This window comes from Poecilia mexicana, unplaced genomic scaffold (genome assembly GCF_051168715.1).
Source record: "Poecilia mexicana isolate PSO_F unplaced genomic scaffold, ASM5116871v1 scaffold_7, whole genome shotgun sequence".
Classification (NCBI taxonomy): domain Eukaryota; kingdom Metazoa; phylum Chordata; class Actinopteri; order Cyprinodontiformes; family Poeciliidae; genus Poecilia; species Poecilia mexicana.
In genome coordinates, this window is record NW_028263376.1 from 16725904 (window position 1) to 16748820 (window position 22917).

A 22917-nucleotide genomic window follows, 5' to 3' on the forward strand; every position below is an offset into this window, starting at 1 on the left:
AAAATAACAGAAAAAGCAACATTTAGGTTAGATATTAGGTTTGTGCTGTTAACTCTGAATCTGAAAGTATTATAGAAACACAGTATGCTCATAACATACCTGCGTATCTGGAGGTAAAACTGGACAGTTTTGTGTGTGTCCTTCAGACGAGGCACCGTAAATCGCAGACCCGCCCAAAGCTGCGAACGTAAAATTTTAAATATAAGGATCAGAATCAAAACATAGTAAGGACTTTCAGATTGCCTTGTTCTTTATAAAGCTCTGCACAACTGATTCTCAGAAAACCTTTACTTTCAGAAGGAAGTGGTCCATCGCTTCGCGAGATAATCTAGATCAACTAAAATCTAAAAGATTAAAAGGAACAAAATGTCTGCATTGAATTAATCAGTAATAAACCTGAAGATCCGTCGATAAACATACCAAACTTGGTCACACTGTCACTACCCTGGCACTTCCTGTGCTTTCCCGTTAAATACGCGTCAGGTTGTTAACACCTTTTCCCAGCAGGCAGTTTGGGTTACAGATGTATTCTCCACTTCCTGTCACAACGTTTCCGGACACAGGGAAACTTTTCCCGCTCCATTCACCACCCATCCTAAACAATGCATTATTATCAGTAATTTATGATGTACTACGATATGAAACATGCCTTTAAAAAAAGTGTAACATTTTGTTCCAGTCACAGTAAAAATCCCAACATAGATTCGGCTAAATGCTGCTAAACAAATGCAGATGATTACCTGATCAATAACTGATAAAAGCAGGAGTTTAGTCAGTTTGTTGGTACTGAGTATGCAGAAATAGATTAACACGACGCAAAGACGGAAAGCAACGTCAAGCTTTATTTATTTCACATTATCTTTAGCATTTCTACTTGTACTTTAAGAATATTTCTTTGTTTATGTTTGACCACGGTAGTCAATCTTTTGTTTTTGTCAGTTTCTTTATTATTTATTTTACACTGACTGAACAAATTAAAGTTGTTTCTACATGTCTGACCAAGCTTGTGAAGACATTGGTGTATTTAAATGAAGTAAATTTCTAATCCGGTACATTTATGTCTGTGCATAGAAAAAGAAACATCCTAAGTCAATTCAGAACTTCTTCTGTATCGGATCGGTTCTGGCCGATACCAAGCCTTAGATTTCGGTATTAGTGAAAAAAAGTTCATTGGTGCATCTGTAATCAGAAGTGGGTAGTAAATAGTTACATTTACTCAATCATATCTACTTGAGTTACTTAAAAAAAATACCTCTAGGAGTATTTTTACTGTGCTGTACTTTCTACTGTTACTTGAGTAATTTTATTTTGAAGTATCGCTACTCGTACTTGAGTAAAATTTCTGGATTCTCTACCCACCGAATGAAAAGCAGACACTCGCCTGCAGATTTTGTTAAAGATTCATATGTTTTTTATTGAAAGAAACTGATTTGGAAACATTTTCTTTTGCCTATTATTTTTTATTACTTATATAAATTATTGTAATTTTCTTCCACTAAATTTTACATTTTGGCCCATCTGATTATGTAATTTTTAACTATTAAATGATTGATAATTTGATCAGTTACTCAGTACTTTTTACCAATAACTTTCACACACTTGAGTCATTTCTTGAATGGCTACGTTTTACTTTTACTTGAGTAAAAATATATTGAAGTTGTGCTGCTCTTACTTTGAGTACATTTTTTGGATACTCTACCCGCCTCCAACCCCAGATTAGTTTTCCCATGCGGTAAAAGAAAAAGCGGCCTTCTTACATTGGTACCGGCCTTCATTGGGTTTCCCAGATCACAGCTGAGGTATCGGGTCTGGTTCTCGGTGTCGTAGCTGCAGGTGAGTTGGGTGAGGCTCTGGAGAAACGAAGAGGACACATTCAACCCACTAAAGGTTTGAGAATCTACAGGGTTTATTTGGTCGTTTTTCTCACCTCATTATTACGGGCGATGCCGCTGTAATCTGCCTCCGGGGGCAACGCCACATACAGCTCTGCCTCGTACGCCCCTCCCTCTCCCTCGTTCCTGGCGTTGAACGTTAAGGTCAGCGAGTTGTCATCACCCAGGTAGACTTCCTTCCTGTCGCTGAGGGCCCAGCAGAAAAAAAAATGATTGACGTGTTCAGTTACGCAACTTGCTGAAGAAATAGGTTAGCGTAAATAATGGGAGTTTCAAAAAGCAACATGTTTTTAAAGTTTGTTGGCTGTAGATGAGATTTGAAGCTTTGCGAGCGTCAAATAAATTCCTCCCAGGAATCCCTCTACAGTCAATTATTTTTTAATGTTGTAGTAATAAAGTCATTCATGCAGCACAACAAAAATCAGCTGCCATTCCTGCCTTTCGCCTGCACCCTCTACCATTCACCATTGTTTATAGCAGTGCGAGTTTGAGTGGGGAGCACAAACTTTTCTAATTACAGCCTGCCCTCGTAAATAAAACATCTGATCCTATAATAGCCTGAGCGTCAACTGTAGTCTGAGTCCAACCAACTGGCATCACACTTTGAAAACCAAACAAATAAAAACAGCAAAAAACCCAAAAGCTTCAGCGACAGACTCCCCCGTCCAACAGGTTACGTGATTTTCCTACAGAGCAAATAAAAACAACATCCCAGGGAATGGTAAATGCTTTCAAATGTCACTCTGTCCGCTGCTCCGACTGCCATTAGGTTTCTATGGTTTACTACAGAGCAGACAGAAACAACAAGGGACTATTTTGATAGCACTAATCACACTCGCCAATGGATTATTACATCCAGCCATACGTCTGTGGGGGGAAAAAATGAATGCAGATGGGAGATAAATATAGGAATGTGAGATCAAAATGACAGAGCAGAGAAGGGATCATCGAGGAGGCAGTTATTTTTGAGAAAAATGCAAACAGATTTTTTGGTTGCTCTCTTGTAAACAGCTATCCAAACACACTTCTTCACCTTTGCTATAAGGAGAAAAAGTGGTGCTTGTTGTTTTTATGGAACGTCGTGACACCCCTGTACAACGCTACGGCCATTAAAACTCACTTTCTGGCGTGTTAATCGAAACAACAACCAGCTGTATTTATGATCAAGGCCTGATTTGCACACGTGAAGCGTTCAGAGAATGAGAACCTTGTTCACAGTTTACAGGGTACAGTTACTGTAAAACGTCATTCTCAGCCGTGGAACGTTTTCACCTTCTGTCAGGTTACAACAAACGTCGCTGCAGCAGAGGAGGGAAGAAAAACGACTTTCAAAATCTTATACAAATGTAATCCTGTGGAACCTTCCACTTTTAGTATGGAGGTCAGGGGTGAAGTTGTGGAGAAGTTCAATGTAGGGTTAGATTATTAAACAATTTACTGAACCTTAAACGTATCAGAGGACTGTCCATCATCAAAAATCCAAACAGTAACAATCAAGACATGGGAATCTTCCTAAACTGACACGCAAGACACGATCACCATGAATCAAAAAAGCCCAGGTTAGGAGAGACAATCTGTTGACAGGACAATTTTTACTCCACAAAAATTGCTTTGGTGGAAAAGTGGTTAAAAAAAAAAAGAACAAAGGAGCAATAAGAGTTCAGCTCTGTGGTTTGCCAAAGGCCATAGGAGACAGCAAACATGTGGAAGAAGATGCTCTGGTCAGATGAGAGCAAAACCTACTACATCATCCGATTAGCGTAACACAAACGTGGACGCATCGCCCAACAGAAACGCTTTTCTTGAGAAGGAAAAAGAAGCTCGTCAGAGTTAATGAAATAATTAATGGAGTTAAATACTGGAGGAAAACTGTTAAGGGTTGCCAAGAGTTGAGACTGGGATGGACGTTCAAGCAGGACAACAACCAAAGAAATCTGTCTGCTATAGAGTTACGATAAGAACTGTTAACATCCAAGCATATTCGTATGTTAGAATGGCCTAGTCAAAGGACTGAATGTTAATGCAAGCCGTGACAATTATACACTGAAACACACTGATGCTTGAGGTTGTAAAGTGAAATTCTTAAAGAACAATGGGTTTTAATTGGGGTGGGAATTTATTGCATCACTTATCGCTTATTGTGATAAATTTTCTTATCAAGATATGATTTTGATTAATCTTTGTCACAAAAAATTCCAATTAATAACATTAAAAAAACTAAAATTGTCCGGATTGTTAGGTTTACTTTATTTCTATGTGGCAATTAGAAAATATTTTTAAAAAAATATACCTTTATGTCGATATCACTCACTCAGTTTGAATATGTTTGCAAACTGCTCTATTATAATAGATTTTCTGAAATACACTTGGTATGAAACTTTCACTGGAGGATGCGAGTCTACTTACCTGTGGACTGCCAGCTTCAAATCAGGAACGCAAATGTTGTCTTCTCCGCAGTCCAACAGAATCTGAGCCTGAAAGATAAACAAAGAAGTGACAAAAATGCTTTAATATAATGCAAGTAACGTAACTCATCAGTAAACAGGATTTGTGCCACAGGACGCAACACGCAGCATGACTAACACATTCCGCCCGTCTGCCATCCACCAACCAAAGCACACCTGGATTCCACCTCAGACAGTCCCGTAAATCACCTGCCACGACGCGTTAAACACGCGTGGAAACAACGAGCAGGTAGCAACTTGGAGCACAGGCGGGAGACGATCCTAAGCGCACAGCTGCCAGCTCTCACCCGTGTCCCACATCACAGCTCCGTGTGGCGAACCACACGCTACACCACCCTGCAAACCGCCGCGTATGATCATATGGAGAGGAGGTGGGGATCCTCCGGCTCAGAGGACGCTCTGAGACACAAGATATCTTTGTTGACATGAAAACAGCGGCGAGGCTCTGGAGATTACAGCTGAGGGGAAGGCAAGAAGGGAGCAGAAACGCCGCCGAGTGATTGAGCGACCGCTGAACGTGTGGCGAGGCGGCGGCGGGGTGAAGCTAAAAGTGCATCCCGCTGCGACTGACAGTGCGATGATCTTTGTGACGTTGAGGATAATAAATAGAAATGAACAAGAAATTACAGGCAGCAAAGCGCCCTTCTTGTTATTATGCAATCCGGGGGGGTTTCTAATTATGGTCACCATGGTAACCACTATGCTAACTTGGCCACATGTTCACCCTTGACTAGTCTGTTTCTATCAGAGCAAGGCAGGCTTATCACGGTTTCACCAACTCAGATTTGACACTTATGAACTTTTTAGGACCATTAGAGCGAAATTTAAGACTTACAAACGTATAAAATATAATCTATGTAATATACAACTAGCCGCTAATATACGCTTGCTAGCTAGCAAATATTGCTAGAAGCCTGTATACGTAGAATTAAATTGCCCTGCCACAACAAATTGAAGACCTATAATTAATGTATTGTTATATACATAAATTAAATATGTATAGAATTAGCAGCTAATATCTAATATAACCTTGCTAGCTAGCTAACCTTGCTAGCTAGCAAGGGTATATTACTAGTGACCTGTATTCGCGAGATTAAATAGCCCTGCCACAACAAATTTAAGACCTATAATCATAACATTTACATAATTACACACATATATCTGCTCTTGCTAACTAGCACAGGTTTACTATTCAACTAGTTACCTCCATACGAGATTAAATGGCCCTGCCACAACAAATTTAAGACCTATAATCATAACATTTACATAATTACACACATATATCTGCTCTTGCTAACTAGCACAGGTTTACTATTCAACTAGTTACCTCCATACGAGATTAAATAGCCCTGCCACAACAAATTTAAGACCTATAATCAATATATTTACATAATTACACACATATATCTGCTCTTGCTAACTAGCACGGGTTTACTATTCAACTAGTTACCTGCATACAAGATTAAATGGCCCTGCCACAACAAATTTAAGACCTATGATGAGCATTTTTTTTTACGTGAATTTAAGGATGCACACACACTTCTTACCGTACCATCAGTTAACTTCAGCAGCAACATCAACAGGAATATCATAATCACAGAGAAAAATCAGACCACCAACTTGGCAGCATGAATCATTCATGTTCACTCAATCAGATGATGTTATTTCAAGAACACCAAAGGCTTTGATACACAATTTAAATCACTTCCAGATTACCTCCCGCCCCCAACCACCACAACCAAAAAAAAAAACAATATCTTAACAAAAGATGTAAATTAATAGATCTCCCCTAAAGCCATAACTCTTCAGAGAGACATGTGGAGTATGTTAGGATGCGAGAGAAACTGCTCCAAGAAGATCAGCCATCTCTCATTCCCCCTCCAGCTTGAAAAGAACTTGGCACGGCGAAGCGAAATGTTACAAGGCCCGCCACACATTCTCAGAACATATGCAGAAATCAATAGTGCATCGGGCGTCTGATCTAACCCAAGGCTGCGGTGCAACGGTCACTCTTCGCTGTTTACGCAGACCTCAACTGACACAATATAAGGCAAGATAAATGAAATATGTTGGCAGTCTTGCACTACTCACACATCCATTCTCGGATCAAGTTTACGCTTTTAAAATTTGTTTTGTTTTTTTTTCTCCACAGGTTCAAAATTGGTGTTACAGCTCAAGCTTGTCTCGAGGTTTTAGTTCAACAACAGACCACATCTGTTGGAGGACAAATTGTTTTGATATCTGGAAGAGACATCAGTGAAAAAGACCAACAGGAAAGAGTCAGACAAATGCTGCAATCCAGAAAAAAAGACATAAACAAAAGAGTTCAAAGTACAATGATTGATTTTTCCTACATCCTCCTACCGTCAAAACTGAAATCACATATGGTGCATACTCCGAAATGTCTGGAAGGATCCACAGTCAGTTAAAAACTTTCACCTAAATTGTTCATTTTTAGAACCAGAAACTAAATGACCAATTATGACACAGTCCTGGAACAAAGTTGGTAGGAAATCTCCATTCTGGTTTACACACATCTCAAAATTATCTGTCAATTTTCAAAATCTGAGACCTCACACGAGACCACAAAACAAAAATTAAGACTTTAAGTGGAAAATCTTCCAAAACCTCTCAAGATCAATCATGAGTTCAGAGTAAACAAACGTGCCTGACTGGGAAGAAGCAATGGCAATGATTTGTGGAGTATATTTAACAGAAAATATAAAGATTTCTTACAACGCCCACCGGATCTTCTGGTTGTTTTGTCTTCTGTGTATTACGGATTTCCCTCCATATTTTCATCACCTCGCTTTCTGATTAGCTAAACGTCAAATTCAACAGGCTGCGTTCTCGTTTTTCTTCAGGAAACGCCACACACGCTGGAATATTGGGCCAAGACAATCAGACATGATGAGTTTCCCCAGTTTTAGATCTGAAACGTCCTTCCAAGCAGACCAGCTTACTCTTAAATCAACACACAGCTAGAACATCTTTAAAGCCAATCCTGATAATAGAGGCGTCCTTAAATTTGTCAGAATCGGCAAAAAAATTAAGACAAAAATCAGCAAAATCTCCAACCCTTTGAAATGAACAGATGATCTGTTTTATCAAGACCTTTAGAGATGGTAAATAGTTGGTCACTGATAAAAAGAATGATTATTCTGTGTGGTAAACCTTCTCATCTTCCTAAGCATCCTCTGAAATAAAAACCCAAATTATTCTCAGATCGACTGATTTTAAAAGATTTATAGACCAACAATGTTGTTTTTAACCATATTGCCAGAAGATGAAACTATTTGAAATGACGCCTACATACCTTCTGCTCTATAACGTTGGTGGTCTGGTAGTTGAGGATGGGCCGCAGGCCATGGGAGTCGGAGGCAGCTTCTGGGTCCAAGCTGAAGTTCAAGGCCACAAAAATGGAGGAGAGTTTATCCCTAAATTCTTTCTCATCCTACAAGTAAAGAAAACACATGGCAGAGTTTACATAAACACCCGCTTTGTAGAAATGAAGAAAATCTGTTCGAGGCTGGGTTTGCTTTTTAGCACAGTTTCCACTGACCATCAGAATCAGTGCTAAAGTTTAACTCAAAAAAATCAAAACTGAACTCCCTTCAAAAGAGTTTCACAAATTAATTTTGCAAAAAGAATACAATATTTTATCACAACGTCTCCCATCTCCATAAAAGACTTCAGAGAGAGTCTTTTATGGACTATGAATAAAACTAGACTCTCTCTTGATCCTTGACAAATGTAAAAAATAAAAAACTAGGAATTAGAATATAATACAATGATAGAAAACTAATTGTGGGTTAAACTCTGTAAAAGCAGCCAGAAAGGAATCAATAGTCAGCACTGGAAAGTCAACAGACAATACTTTTCCTCTCCCAGCTTTATGCTGGAGAAAATGTGACAAAATAAGTAATCATCCACATATTTTCTGGGATTTTTCAACCATTTTGAGCACTTTAAAGATGTTTCCCATGCTGACCAAAGATATATCCTACTTTTGTTGCCGATGGCCAAGAAAATTAGAACTGTAATGGTGCATTAAAACCAAACGCGTTTTGAGCGCGAGGCGCGTCTGGTTTACATTCAAAGTCTATGTGGAGGCAAGTCATGGCGCATTTTGAGCGTCTAGCACGGCGCGATTTGAAGCGTTTCGAGCGTTTGACGTGAACTTTCGCTGCTTGATGCAGAGCGTCAACCAATCAGAGAAACTCTGCTTTGTGGCGTAGTGGAGCATTTTCTGACGTGATCTTAGAAAAAGAAAAAACTATGGAGGATAAACTAATTGTTGCTGTTTGCTCTCATCCTATAATCTACAGCCAATCAAGTTATGACTACAGAGACAGGAACAGAAAGGACCTTACTTAGGAAGTTGGAGAGTCAGGTAAGTTATAACTTTTACTATTTGAAAAAATGTGGCGTTTGAGCTATCCAAATCCGTCCAGCAAAAACATTGATCCACGTTAAATAAAAGTATTTATTTAGATTAGGGCTGAAACGATTCCTCGAATGATTCGAGTACCTCGATTACTAAAATTCCTCGAGGAAAATGTACCTGCCTCAAAGCTTCGTTAATTTATGTTTTATTAGTTAGCGCACCGTGTTCCGGCCGGGACTTCATTTGCGTTGCGCGGAGCTCTCACTTCCGCCTCTGAGTTGTTGACAAAAGCTAAGTCTCAGCGGCATAAAGTCCAATCTTCAAGATTGGCCCGTGGGGATTTAATTGATTGATGATAATGCCCGACTTTTTATCGTTTTTGGGGAACCATTAAGCATCCTTAAAATGACTGGGGGAATGCCTGGAGTACGGCAGCATTTCTCCTCCGGGGCTGCTGGTTGAAAGCGAACGGCGGGAAGAGCGCTGAGGTGAGCGGATAGCCTGAACAGGGCGGGCGGCTGAGTAGCTGATGCTTACCGTGTAAATGTAGCTTTACCGACGAACCGCACAATAAATTTCATATCCCGGTCTGAAGAAACGGGTGGCGGAGCGCATCGTACATGGCTGGTAGATGAGTTTCTGAGTGTGACCAGTGAAGGTGTCGTAAATATCCCGTATTGCTTCCCCCCGTGTTCGTCCCCCGGTCTAACGGTTCGTCAGTCCGCTGGTCTATTTCCTCCCCTCCACCCCATGTTCGTTCATTCGCCCTCTCCTCCCACTCCAGGCGGCATTTCCCGTATTTTCAAACCCAAAGCGTGACAGGTTAGGTGGCAAGGTGAGTTTAATTAATCTATTAAACTCACTGAAGATGAATACATAAACTAAAAGCTGGATTGTAGACATTTTTATAAGCATATTTGTGAGCCTGCCTCTTTGTTATTAAATTCAATATAATTTCAGATTTTTCTATAACTTTTCTTCTGGTTAACTTAGAAAGTGAGCTATTATTGTTACAGGTTAGTTTTCTAAACTACAAAAAAGCAACTGTTAGGGATGCTCAAATATGAAAAATTGGACTGATATTGATATCTGATAGTAACACCGGTATTATGCCAGATTTACCAATATTTCATTTTAGAAATTTTTTTTATCCGATTACTCGATTAATCGCAAGAATAATCGATAGATTACTCGATTACTAAAATATTCGTTTACAACAGCCCTAATTTAGATGAAACGTGCAGGAAGAGTTTGACATGTACGTCAACGCCGGCGCAGAGCGATTCTGACGCGCGTCTAGAGCGAAATGTCAAGTCTCAGCCTTCAAAGTGCAAACATGTCATACTCAAAGTGTTGGACACGTTTTTGACGCGTGAAATGCATTTGGTGTGAACGCACCATTACTTTGAACAATGTGACGTCACCAACTGTAACTGAGTGGAAACAGAAAATGTGTATGTGACAAATAAAATGACTGAAAATGGATGATTTTCAGCCAGAGGTTAAAGTATACCTCTGTCCTCAAGGTATATTGGTTTGCTTCTGTTTTGAATTTTGTAAACTTGAAGAAAAACTCTTTACAAAACTACGAGGACATACTCTTAGGTAGATCCTTGTTTGGTCGCACACGCGGTCCCCATGGCGAACCCTGACGCGTTTCTGGAGCGAAGGCTGCTGGGAATCCAGGAACAGAGCCCTCTTCACAGCACCTTTCTGCTTGTGCTTGTGGCTGTCGAGCTGCACCTCCACCTGGAAGTCTGAAACCCAGAGAGCACACTAATGAGCATTCAATGACTGATGAATGCTCCTGAGTCACCTAATGACAGGTCTGAAAAAGCCCGCCGTAAATTCTCTGAGGCGAATGCAATGTAGCTGATGTAACCTAAACAGAGAGGCAGGGAGAGCATCTGTGCTTGGAGAACAGCGTAATTAGATAATAACTAATGATAAGGAAAGAGTTTGAATGCAGGAAAGAGTTGGTTATTAAACACCGCCTGAAAAATAATCCAGAGACCTGTAGTTCCTGTCAAAACTTCGTGTCACTACTATGCATCTCAGATGCTAATATTGGTGACTGGTTGACAGAATACGTGCTCATAATAAAGTGCAGATGTGGAAAATTGGCTCACCTAGATTGGCCGGTAGGTGTTTCCCTTCAGCAGATATGCAGTAACTCAGATTGACGCTGTTTTAAACACACACACACAGAAAAAAAAAAAAGTCAAAAATTTAATAACAAAGGCAAATGTACTAATGAAAACGACTAGGGCTAAATACACAGTTTGCACAAGACTAATAACTTTCCCTAAGTTGCTTCTAATTTTCCTCACGGTTTCCATCTTTCTTGTGTCAACTTCTTTCCAGGTTCAAATCACAAGGCGTGTGTAATACCGGGAATGCAACGAATAACGTGAGAAATATTTAAATGTTTGGAGATGGAGCTGGCATGTGGCCACTCTCGCCAGCTGGGCCGATAAAGCGCTGGGTCTCCGTTTCCCCCGACCCGACAGCCGACACAGAAAGCAATAGCAGAGTTAAAAAGGGTGAAATTGTGAAAAGACTCGGGTTTCAGTGCTGACCAGTCAGTGGCCGTCTGCATAAGCCTGCAGCCCTCTCCCATGACATCAGCTTCGCAACATGCTTCTGCTGCTGTCCAAGTCTGCACCCGACCCCCACCAACAGACAACCACACACAAGTGAAAGACAGAGCAGCAGTTTGACCTGCTCAGCAGTGCACTGCAAAATGTACGCCTTCAACTTTTCCACATTTTGTCACATACACAAACTTCAGCTTGTTTTATTGGGATTTTATGTGATAGACCAACACAAAGTGGGAGTGTTTTACAAACAAACCAAGATCAGAAAAGTGTGGCATGCATTTGTGAACACTCATTCTGGTGTATATCTACACCAACTGTGAACATCTTTAGAAGCTCAGTCTGTGAACATTATCCTCCAAGTTTTGCCACAGACTCGCAGCTGAGTCTAGATTTGGTCTTTGATTGGGTCATTCGAACACACAAGTGCCAAACTCAAGGCGAAATCCGGCCAGCCGTGGCTTTTTATGTGGCCCTCTAGACTCCAAGTTACATCAATAATCTACTCCAATTTTTCCCAAATCTGCAAAATTCACACAAAATTAACATATCCCCACATGTTTTCTGATTTTACTGCAATTTTTTCTAAAAACTCATCAAAAACATTGGGCTTAAGTGAGTGCTGCCTCAGCTTTACTTGATGTCTCGATGTCGAGTTATAGTCCGTGATCGATACGGTGAGTAATAAAAAGTCACTTTTAACATCACACATTAGCGCAAATATCATAAAAATTCCTAAATTAGCAACAAAAAAACCCCCCACAAAAACCTGGAGAGACTGATCAGTGTGGAAAGAAGTTGAATATTATTAAATCTACAGAGACACTTATTGAATGCTGAAGCAAACAGCTCTTTATTAACCCTTTCATGCATAATGGTCACTACAGAGGACAGCTATCTAAAAGCCATTTTCTTGTGCTTATTGTGGGTTTTTATGTTATAAATACACACAGACCACTGAAGTGGACACTAATGCATCATAAAATACACCGTCAACTACTGACCATCAGCTGCAAATGCAAGAAATTATTTTCGTTAGATCCAATATGGCCGACAGACAAAAAATCACGCCAACCAACCCGGTCCTACCTTCTACTGTAGATGACTCCTGCAGGTAAAAAATATATTGTGACATCAGATAACCCCTAAAGAACAGTACTACTGATGTATTTTTGAAATAAGAACTTTGTATTTGGAGAAAATTACAATTGATCACCTAAAAAAATAAAATTAAAAAATATATATTTTTACAAAATTATTTTCCTGCCTTTTTTTTTTTTGCCTTAAGGAAATAAAATAATAGGGAAAAAATCCTGACACAAAGGATCATAATTCATGCAAGAAAAGGTTAATATTTTAACAGTTTGATGGGTTTTATCAGTACATTTTGGCGTAACCGGCCCTTTAAGAACATTTAGATTTTTGATGCGACGCAAAATGAAAAAAATTTCAACGCTCCTCGTCTGCACCATAAAATCCCCAGCAAAACTCAATGAAAAGTTTGTCCATCACGCGACAAAATGTGGAAACATTTTAAGGAGGTTCTGCAGGTCAAGAAAGAAAAAAAGGGAATCTTGTTGAAATGGAGATGAAAAACGAGAGGATAAGACGAAGGAAATACAAAGCCTTCTTTTAGGGAGTAGTAATAACTTCACTTATGCGCTCCTGTGTCTGCACAACTGAATGCAAGCTCACAGGAGTCTACGTGTCCTGATGTTTCCCAGCTGTGTTCCTCCACCAAACAATATCTCATTCAAACCAACTGCAGAAACCTCCTCGCCCCTCCCCTTCCCATTATCCCCTCTGCTCTCCTTTCACCCCCACCAAAACTCCTCATCACCAGGCAACGCAGCATAATCAAGACATATGTGTATACAAGAGTTTCCTTTATGAATCAGGATGTGGAGAAAGGGGAGTTGGGGGGTGAAAAGGCAGACACACGAGTGCGGCGTCAACCATGCTGAGCAGCGAGGACCCGTCATCTGTTTCCTCTCCCCGTTGCTGGAGCTGAACTGCTCACATTAGGAGGAGGCCAAAAACGGCTTACAAAGCTCCCATTCAGCGTATTATTTCTCCACTTCCCAACAGCAAAGGGCTGATATACGGAGACATTCTGAAAATAGGTCAAATAAAGTCCGCCTCTGGCGCACACCAGCACCGTGTCAGCTGACAATGAAGGATACTGCTTATCAGAACAGCCTGGCAGGATAGCAGTGTTTATGTATGGGGGAAATGGCAACCATCATCTTATTTTTCTTTTTTCCCCCCAGAACATTCAGATCAAACAAAATCTGACATTGTCAAAGGATGAAAAAAAGCTCAGGACAAGTTTAACACTCACCAGGAAACATGGATGTTGGAGTTTCCACTGGGGATCACACAGCTCTTCTCCTCAGGGTTGATCATCGTTGGGGAAACCGTAAGGGAGGCGACGGCACTGACAATTGGCCGCGACCTTCGAAAAGTAATTTTAAAAAAAAGAGGATATTCGGGGGTTTCTTAAGCCTTTTCAGGTCAAAACTCAACACTTTTTCCAACTCAGGCATTTTTGACAGTTTTAATATGTATAGATTCAAAAATTCAAAAGTGAGCACTTTTTTCTAACATAATACTGTTATAAACATGACATAACACCAGTTATGAACATGACATAACACCAGTTATGAACATGACATAACACCAGTTATAAGCATGACATAACACCAGTTATGAACATGACATAACACCAGTTATGAACATGACATAACACCAGTTATAAGCATGATATATCACCAGTTATAAGCATGATATAACACCAGTTATAAGCATGATATAACACCAGTTATAAGCATGATATAACACCAGTTATAAACGTGAGGTCATGAAGGAGTCCTCATGAATGGCTATGGCTGTGTTGTCATGAAGTGTCATTCTGTAAATACACTTTTAATGCAAAGTTGACACTTTTGATTGACTTTTAATGCAAGTTTTGGTAAAACTTTACATTAAAAGTGTCATTACTTGAAGTTGGCAAATTTAATGGACTTTTAACGCAACTTTTGGTACAACTAAAAACAAAACTTGTATCACTTTCAATCTAGTCAGAATATGTTCAGCTCTATGTTGCAGCACTAAACAGGCAGATTAGCACATTGTCTATTTGCAGTCTTTACATGTTGAGTAGACACAATGAAAGTTCATGAATCTCTCAGGTAACTTTTTACCATTTAAGCAATTATGCAAGTAAGACAAAGGGTAAAAGTTAGAAGGCATACCTATAGAGAACTGCCTTATTTACACCAAAAGCTCCAACAATGAGATCTGGAAAAGCAGAAGAGTAGGAATAAAAAAACCATACCCTGGATTAAAAGGTTATTTAAGTCCTTCCATATAAATAAACACCTTACCGGGGTATCCATTCATGTCCAGGTCTTGAGCTCCTCTGAGGGAAAACCCAAAGCTAGCAGGAAAAGCACCAGCAGCCCACTGGCCTACAATCACCTGAGAAGGCTTTTCCCTGAGGCCTTCAGAGTAGCCATTGTAGATGTAGACCAGTCCCCGGCGATCATCGCCTCCGAATGGACAACTGACAGCCACATCTGCCAAAAACATGAAAGCACAGGAGAAATATATTAGCTCTTCTTATCTGACAAAATGCAATTTTAAACCAAGAGTTTGAATGATAAAAACACAAACTTTACCATGCAATTCTAACTTTTCAGGATAAACAAGTGAACAATGACAGAGCGTGGATGAATCAGCCATGACGTTTCGTGGTCTTGACCCTGCCATTTCCTATAATATGCAGTGGGCGTAATATCCGACTCAGCTTATGTGAGGAAATAAAAGATCATTGTAGGAGCATTCAGTATTCCTGTCCACATGATGACCTACACAGTTGCTGTTTTTTCCTGAATGTGGCATGAGTCAACATGCTGCATGTCTGCAAGGAGCTCCACTTGCAGGGAGGTGGAAAAGATAAACCCTGCAGAAGATTGTAAGGAAAGCTGAAAGGCTCATTGGAGACTCCGCTGTCATTGGGTAAACCATATCGTAAAAATAACCAGGTGGTAACACAGATTTCTGCTTAAAATAGTCCAGTGGATGTCATATACCTCATATTATTGAACCAACTTCATCCAATTTCTTTCCAACTTTATTTATTTTTCCAAAACAGTCCATGGAAGATTCCAAAGAAAGTGTTATTACATTGCATATAATGAGTTACAATGGAATAGCAAATTAATAGACTTATTGACTTCATGTTATGTTGGGTTTATATTTTGTAATTTCAGATGCTGAGCTCACTCACACTTTGGGAGAATATAAAAAACACTTTCAGAGAAAACTTTGGTTCAGACCTTATTGCTTGTCAGAGACGTTCTGATAAAATTCAGGGTTCCCCCCAGTGCATTGTAAGCCTGGTGGGCCACCAGGCTTTACTTGTCCAGGCATCTCAGTCATTGTAGCTCACCGATTACATTAAGCAACATATTTTCTCTAATAGCCTGTGTGCTATTTGTTACACATTAACGTGCATACACTTTGCAAAAACAAATCCAAACATGGCCTCACTAATTTATTGTACATGTTTTGTATTGTAATGGCATCTCGTAGCAAAAGATCTTACAATCTGTAACATGCTTCAATATTTAAGCCATTGTGTTGGTGAGTGCTGAGTGCATAACCCACAGGAAGTTGAATTTAAGGTCACACACTTCATTGTTTGAAAACGCTAGAGTGGAGTGATTGCTTTTTCACATTTCACACTTGCTTATTTTCCTTTGAAAACTGCTTTTTGAATCTTTTTTGGTTGTAAAATATCTTTGATAATGCAAAACAAAAACAGGGGAAATCTGCTGATATCTTTTCATGGCACTGTGATGCGTCTTCGCCTGAGCTCTTATTTATAGCTCCGCTCTTACCGTTGAAACCATCCTGGTTCAAGTCTCCTAGTGGTGCGATGGTGCTGCCGAATCTCCCAAACAGCTCTTTGCCTGTCAGGCTGGGTTTGGTGATCTCCAGGTGCAACGGGCTGCGCTGCAGGTAAGTGTAGACCCGACCCATCTCTTCCAGACGACCACCAGAGGTTCGGACCATGAACATGGGCGCTCCCACCAACAGATCAACCATCCTGCAAACGTGAAAACAAGTCAGACTCTAAAAACTCAAAGCATTAAAGAATCACTTTAGCAGTTAGGAAGTTTCCAGGCTAGACTGGTTTACTCACCCATCACTGTTGATGTCAGTCGTTGCCAGTGCGTAGCCAAAATATGAGCCCATCTATGAAGGAGAAAAGGGTTGAAATCTCAAAACCTAATGGAACAAAATGTTTCCAAAATGCACACTACAAGCTCCAGACCTGCTTTTTTCCACTAGTTTAACAAAAGAAGACCTAAAGAAAATGCAAAAGCTTGATGGATTTTACAGGTTGAGAGTTTATGGGAGTCTTTCCTGTTCAGTTTTACTATTGCATGCTGCAATTCTGAGCCCAAAAACAAAATAAAGTCAGACTGGGTCTTTACAGCGAATGAAAGTTCACATTTACTGTGCTGAATTCTGTTTAAGAAGGTCAATGCCATTTTATTCCCAAACTTAGTTGGTGATTTGCAAAAATAGTCTAAAACTAAACATTTTGTAGCACTGCAATCACTACATTACCTCTACAAAGTATTGTAAATCAGAAATTATTTTTTTCTAAATTAATTAAACTTTTTCCACCTTACCTGCTCACCAGTGAAGTTTCCCAAGGTGGTCAGATCTGAACCGTTCAAAATGGACACCTGCAGCACAGAAAACACACATGGCGAACATTTTTACTGGGTCAAATGCAGTTCCTGGAATTTGCTTGGGGAAAAGTATTTTACTTTCCCCCAATTCTTCACTCCTGACGTGCCATCACTTCAAAAATTTCAATAAAGTATGCTTTGGTTTTCTTACCAAACCATAAAGAAGATTCTCCTTTGGAATGCCAGTAACAAAATCTACAGGGGGAAAAACAAAGATTATTAGGAAAAAAGCAAAGTAACAATCAGCAGAGAAAGTAACTGCAGATTTATAATACTCACTCAGCAATCACATAAAATATTATTGCACCATATTTGCATTGTTAATTTAATATGACAGCCCACAAAACCCCAGGAATGTGTGTCAGCTGGATGTACCTTCCACTTGATCACCACTAAATTCCCCAACAGCAACAGAGTAACCTGGAAAACATACAAGACGGACATCAGGGTGAACTTTCACAGCAGAAATTAATATTAAACCAAAACTTACTGACCACCAACTGACCTTGGTAGCTGTCATCGTGTGAAGCCCGAATCTGTTTGGTCTGAACTTGACCCTCTACTGCCTGCATGAAATATCCTGGATAGTAGGCTTTGATGATGTCTTTCTTAGCTGCAGAGATCACCTGGCCTAAAGGTGGAGAGACGAGGAAAACCATGAAGAAGCTGATCTTCTCTACTTTGATTTTTGATGACTGTACAACATAACTGATGTTATCTCTGCGTACCCTGCCAGTAGTAGCTGCCAGGTCCTCCCAGAACCACTCTGCCATCCTGGAAAGACAGTATGTGTTACATGAGACAGCAAAGCAGAAGCGAGAAGAAATGTTAAAAACTAATATTACCTTTGTAAAGTCAGCACTGAATCCACCCTGACAGTAACCCTGTCCTCCCCGATCGCTAAGTTCTACAACAAGGAAGGGAACATTTTTATTTTTATTTTGCCTAAGTGTCTGGCTTCAGGTAATATTCCATGAAAATTATAAATACATTCACCCAAATCTAAAATAAACCAATTCAAACAATGGATTAGAAGTGAAGTGACGGTTACCTGTCCGACAGGGAGCATACTCCACAAATTTGGTGAAGTTCTGAACTGAGAGGTAGCAGGTTCCCGTGGCATCAGAATGGGGTTCATCTTTTAGAGTCCGCCAGTAGTAAAGAGGGGCGCAAGCCTGGATTGCAGTTAGGAAAGACACAGGCAGACATTGCAGGTGTTAGACAACAATAAACGGTGTTACTCAAGCTATATCTAAATAACTCAACGTTTACAGTCGCAAACGTAAACGTTTGCGCAGACTGTAAGCTGCGGTTCTACAACCGGACATCTTTGGAAGGCAGAAGCAGAGCCAACTGGATGGCAAGTCAACAACAAAACACTTGTTTTTTCCAGCAGCCATTATGCAATGCATGCAGCAGTAAAACCACCTGACCCATCGTCCTGGAGCTCTGCTGAGGTTGCTAGGTAACGGACTGCGCTTCACTGGGGTTGCTAGGTGACGGGCAGTGCCTGCTGATTTGTAACTTTACAGTCTGCAGGTTTTTAAAAAGGATCATTTTCCAGGCACCAAAAAACATTAGCTTATTGCTAAAAACAGCCGGGTGGTTGTTTTTAAGTGTTGGGTTGCTTTTAGAAGCAGTAAAAACCCAAATGGAAGTAAAACGATATGGAAAATATGAATTTTGTAAACTACATTCCCTTTAAGAAAAATTCCTGAAATTTTGATGGTTCCTACTACTTGGTGTGTGGACTCTAGTTCCTAATTAGAGTGACTTTTGCCTATTTTTTTTTTTTTTCAGAAACTGACAGATTTTTATTTGCAAACATTTACAGTCCCTATCACAATAAATCGATATGTTTCTCTATAAAATACACTGAAGTTTGAGGACAAAATGTATAAAAATTCAGATTACAAAGCAGTGCAAGAAAGAAACTTACCGAAGACACGAAGGTAAACCTTGATGCAACAAGTGAGAATAAAATAATGTGAGTCTATGTGAAAGGTTAGTTTGAAACCATTTCAATGTAACATGGAGCATTTTGAAGGAAAATATTGTTGCATCCCAAACCAGTTGTACTGCTGCAGGAAACAGGGTCACAATAAGTGAAAAAGTAATTGTACTCTTATTTGGTTTGATTTGCTATTGAATTTAATTCTACTTCAAGCATTTTTTTAAAGTTTCTTCAAACTGCATGGGGAGGGAACAAATTAGGGAAAACAGGGAAGTCGATCTTAATTCTAATAATAACCGGTGTGTAGCAAAATCCAAACCATTAATACTTCACAAAAAAGGGGATCGCCTTACCAAGATTGTGTCACCGTGAGAACGCACCGTGGCGCCAAACCACTGGTGGGACTTGAAATCGACCTGGAGAAGTGTGTCATTGATCAGGTCGCTGCGGTCTCCTGGGGAAACGGATGTAAAGAAAAAGACTGAGTTACAGCCGGCTGATAAAACATGCATTCATTCAACTGGACCCCAGCTATCCTAATTATCCCTTCCCCTTCCTCGCAGCAGAGACTCCTGAAAACATCTGCGCAATTGGCAGACAGCTTGAAGTTTGATTCCAGCTACATTTTGTTTCCATGCAAAGATTAGCCCAACTGTACGAGAATTTGAAAAGGTGATGTCTGCCAAAACGTCACGGCTCAGGAGCGAGAGCAGGTCCAGATTGGACCGGCCCGTCATGACCCTGCTGACCTGCTGCTCTGTTTGGCCACCTGGCCAGCAAGACTGATCCCGTCTCCCACTTTGACAGCAGCAGGTGATATGACAGATGGTCCCAGGAGTCGGGTTTAAACACGGCTTCATTCGAACACAGATGCTACATCTGTGCAGCAATAAAGCTGGAAATGCAAACAAACTGATTAGGAAGGGAGGACTAAAACCCACCACATGGATCATACCAGCGTTCAATCAATCACACATCTGCAGAAGAGCACAGCAGAGTCTAGTGGGACTGTGGATGTGATGAGAGAAAGGTCTATGCATGTCTGCGTTTAATCTGTCCTTTCAGCCAAAGAGGCAGCCTGGAGCTGAAGATGAAGGTCTGCGCCATCTCTTGGTGGAAACAGCCTTGAGACTGAGGTCCAAAGAAAACATACACACTCCGGCCTGGCTTCCTTGAAGCAACTTACCATTCATCTCTGTTCAGACACACTTCACTCTGCTACTATCTGTTTTCATTTTCAGCGCTGTCTCCATTTCCCTTTTCATTTTTCTTACACCCTCACCCAAGTCTCAATGTCCACACAACTGTCTCCACTGCTTGCAGGGTGTGCTCCCGTTGCCTTGATCAAATTATTAAAAATGCTTTTTAATAACCAGGATACATTTTTCCGCATAATCCCTGCCTGTCTCCGGGTTTTCCTCCTCCTTCATGGACTGATGGCAGCCAGCCCAAGCCTCAGAGTTCAGAGCTGATTTACCCGCAACGGGAAGAAACGACATAAACTCTGAAGGTCAGTGAAGCTCTCGCATGGCAACCTCAGTCAGTGTCATTTTAACGACTAACAAATCAATGTGCTTGTTCTGTGGTCAGACTGAAGACAGCTGGCAAGAATCATGTGAATCCCTCCGAGAGAATAATGAAGGAGATTCAGAGAAAAGTTGATTGCTGAGCACTGCCAATCAGCTGACTGAATGAGGACCAAGTTTTTAAATATTTATGGTTTCAAAACTGCAAACATTTGTACTGTACCATTCCTACAGTTTGAAACCCTTTAAATTGCAGTCAGGTAAAACGCAACCGTTAAACAGAGAAAAGACTAAGGGTTCATTTATACCAGGCCCGTTCAGTCCGCTTCAGTCAAACTGTGGTTCGTTTGCCAGCAAAGTCCAAACTCTGATAGGAACCAAAAAGCGAACTCTGGCCCTCCTAGAAACCTAGATTTTGGTTCGATTAAAGTGAACTCTGGCAAGTGAACGCCAAGTGGACCGGAGACTGCTCCAGAACAGAGAGCGGTCTATAGCGCAGGGCATTCTGGGTAACTACATGCAAAACAAATGCAAGTGTCTAGAACCAGCATGAGAAATAAGTTGTTGTTTTTTACCAAAGACAAAAGAGAAATCCTACAACCGCTACAATCCGACGCTGCTCCACTTTTGTTTACATTTTGCAAAGGAGGAAGTCGCGTTCAGTGTCTTCTTCTGAGGTTTTTGTATCATTTCCTTCGGTGGTTCTTGGTGCAGCGCCACCACAGGTGAGGAGGGGAACAGGTTTTTCAAACGTTTGAATCATTTGACGGTGCGATGTGAAAGCAAACCACACCAGTATAACAAATGTTGCAATTTTTCCCAATCAAACAGAGTCTATCAGGTGTTATGCAGCTTCCCCCCTACCGCACCTGTTGCTTTGCACTGCCAGTCAGCTGGCTGATAAGGCCACTCCACTTTTCCTTCACTTACAAGTAAGTCAAATTTGGCTCTTTGGACAAATTTCTAACTCCAAGAAATCTCTACTGCGATTATCTCTAAACTAAAGGCTGTACCATGATTAACTTATCATTTTTTAAGCAGCGGTAGAAGTAATTGTTGGACTTCTCTTAGTTTTACACTAACTTATCTTAGAATAATATCCTCAGACCCACCTACGCCTGGACACAAACCATTGTCATCTCATCAGAACATCTCCTTCATTGTTTATGTGAGGCTGGTTAATGTAGTGTGCTGATGTGACATGGTGCCAGGCCCAGTCTCTCCCAGGACCGGCGCAGGACTCAGGGGGTCTGGAGCGCGTCTATACATTCATACTCCACTTTGAGCTGTTTGTGAGTGGATAGAGCCATTAGGGGAGTTAGAGCCTCTCGTTGTAAGGGTGTGTATTTCTGTGTTTGTCAGTGAGGTGGAAGACAAATGGTCAAATTCACTCAACACATCAGCTGGCCCTGTGGGAGTACCAAGAGAAGGGGAAGTGGACGGACCAGAGCAGGGGGCTCTGGTTTCTCCCTCTATCCCCTCCCTCCAATCCTGTATTTACCCTCTAACAACCTCTCTTCTGCCCTCAGTCCCCTCTTCTCACAGATTCACGGACAGGCTCTTATCTCCATGGAAGAGGAAGTGAATGGGTGGGAGCTTCGGACCACTTTGACCCAATTAGTTGGGCTAATTAAGAGGCACTGTGGCCTGTAGGTCAGAGCTCAAACACACTAAGGTAGACAGGAACCTCCAGCAATATTTTTTGTAAAGACACAGGACAGACAAAGGGAGACACATTTTAAAATTAATTGCAGAAATACATGGAGAAATGGGCCAATTATCAGCTTAATGAGTCAAATGTTTTATTGCACTGCAAAAACACAAAATCTCACCAAGTATTTTCGTCTACTTTCTAATTCAAATACTTCACTTTAGATAACATAAAACTAACTTTCAAGTAACTTTTTAGCAATATATAGGAGAAATCCTAAAATATGTTTTGAATATGTTCCTGTTTATTATCATTTTAAACAGAACCCAGAACTGACTAAGCGTGGAATTGGCAAGTCAAAGCTTTACAAAAATTGGAAAAACTGGCCACAAAATCGCTCAATGTTCACAGCCATTGCTAACAAAGACAGTGCAGTGAAAGCTGCAATGAATGAGTAGCAGCAGAGGATGTCATAAGTGTAACAGCTGTTTGTCATAGACACATTTCCATGCAGATATCCATGTACTGAACGCTGTACGACAGTTCATGCAATGATCCAGATGTTAGAGCTGGCTCTGGGAGTGTAATCTGCTCCTTCAAAGTCTTTTGAAAATATGAAGGAGACTCCGACAGCCCAGGGGACCGACCCCGACTCTGAGGCCCCCCTGCTTGAGCAT

The 22917-nt window shown here is 40.6% G+C and overlaps 1 protein-coding gene across 1 annotated transcript in view; it reads right to left on the reverse strand.

Moving 5' to 3' along the window:
* itga5 (integrin, alpha 5 (fibronectin receptor, alpha polypeptide)) overlaps positions 1 to 22917 on the reverse strand; it is a 49509-nt gene that overhangs the window by 9570 nt on the left and 17022 nt on the right. The window contains exons 3-22 of the mRNA XM_014969529.2: positions 19417 to 19517; positions 18161 to 18284; positions 17955 to 18016; positions 17838 to 17883; positions 17615 to 17740; positions 17485 to 17529; positions 17261 to 17304; positions 17047 to 17103; positions 16551 to 16603; positions 16246 to 16454; positions 14728 to 14919; positions 14596 to 14641; positions 13683 to 13796; positions 10874 to 10929; positions 10344 to 10501; positions 7674 to 7811; positions 4299 to 4366; positions 1928 to 2078; positions 1758 to 1850; positions 100 to 179 (exon numbers count right to left, since the gene is read on the reverse strand). Coding sequence (XP_014825015.2) covers positions 100 to 179; positions 1758 to 1850; positions 1928 to 2078; positions 4299 to 4366; positions 7674 to 7811; positions 10344 to 10501; positions 10874 to 10929; positions 13683 to 13796; positions 14596 to 14641; positions 14728 to 14919; positions 16246 to 16454; positions 16551 to 16603; positions 17047 to 17103; positions 17261 to 17304; positions 17485 to 17529; positions 17615 to 17740; positions 17838 to 17883; positions 17955 to 18016; positions 18161 to 18284; positions 19417 to 19517 — 1963 coding nt within the window. The remainder of the gene's footprint in view (positions 1 to 99; positions 180 to 1757; positions 1851 to 1927; positions 2079 to 4298; positions 4367 to 7673; positions 7812 to 10343; positions 10502 to 10873; positions 10930 to 13682; positions 13797 to 14595; positions 14642 to 14727; positions 14920 to 16245; positions 16455 to 16550; positions 16604 to 17046; positions 17104 to 17260; positions 17305 to 17484; positions 17530 to 17614; positions 17741 to 17837; positions 17884 to 17954; positions 18017 to 18160; positions 18285 to 19416; positions 19518 to 22917) is intronic.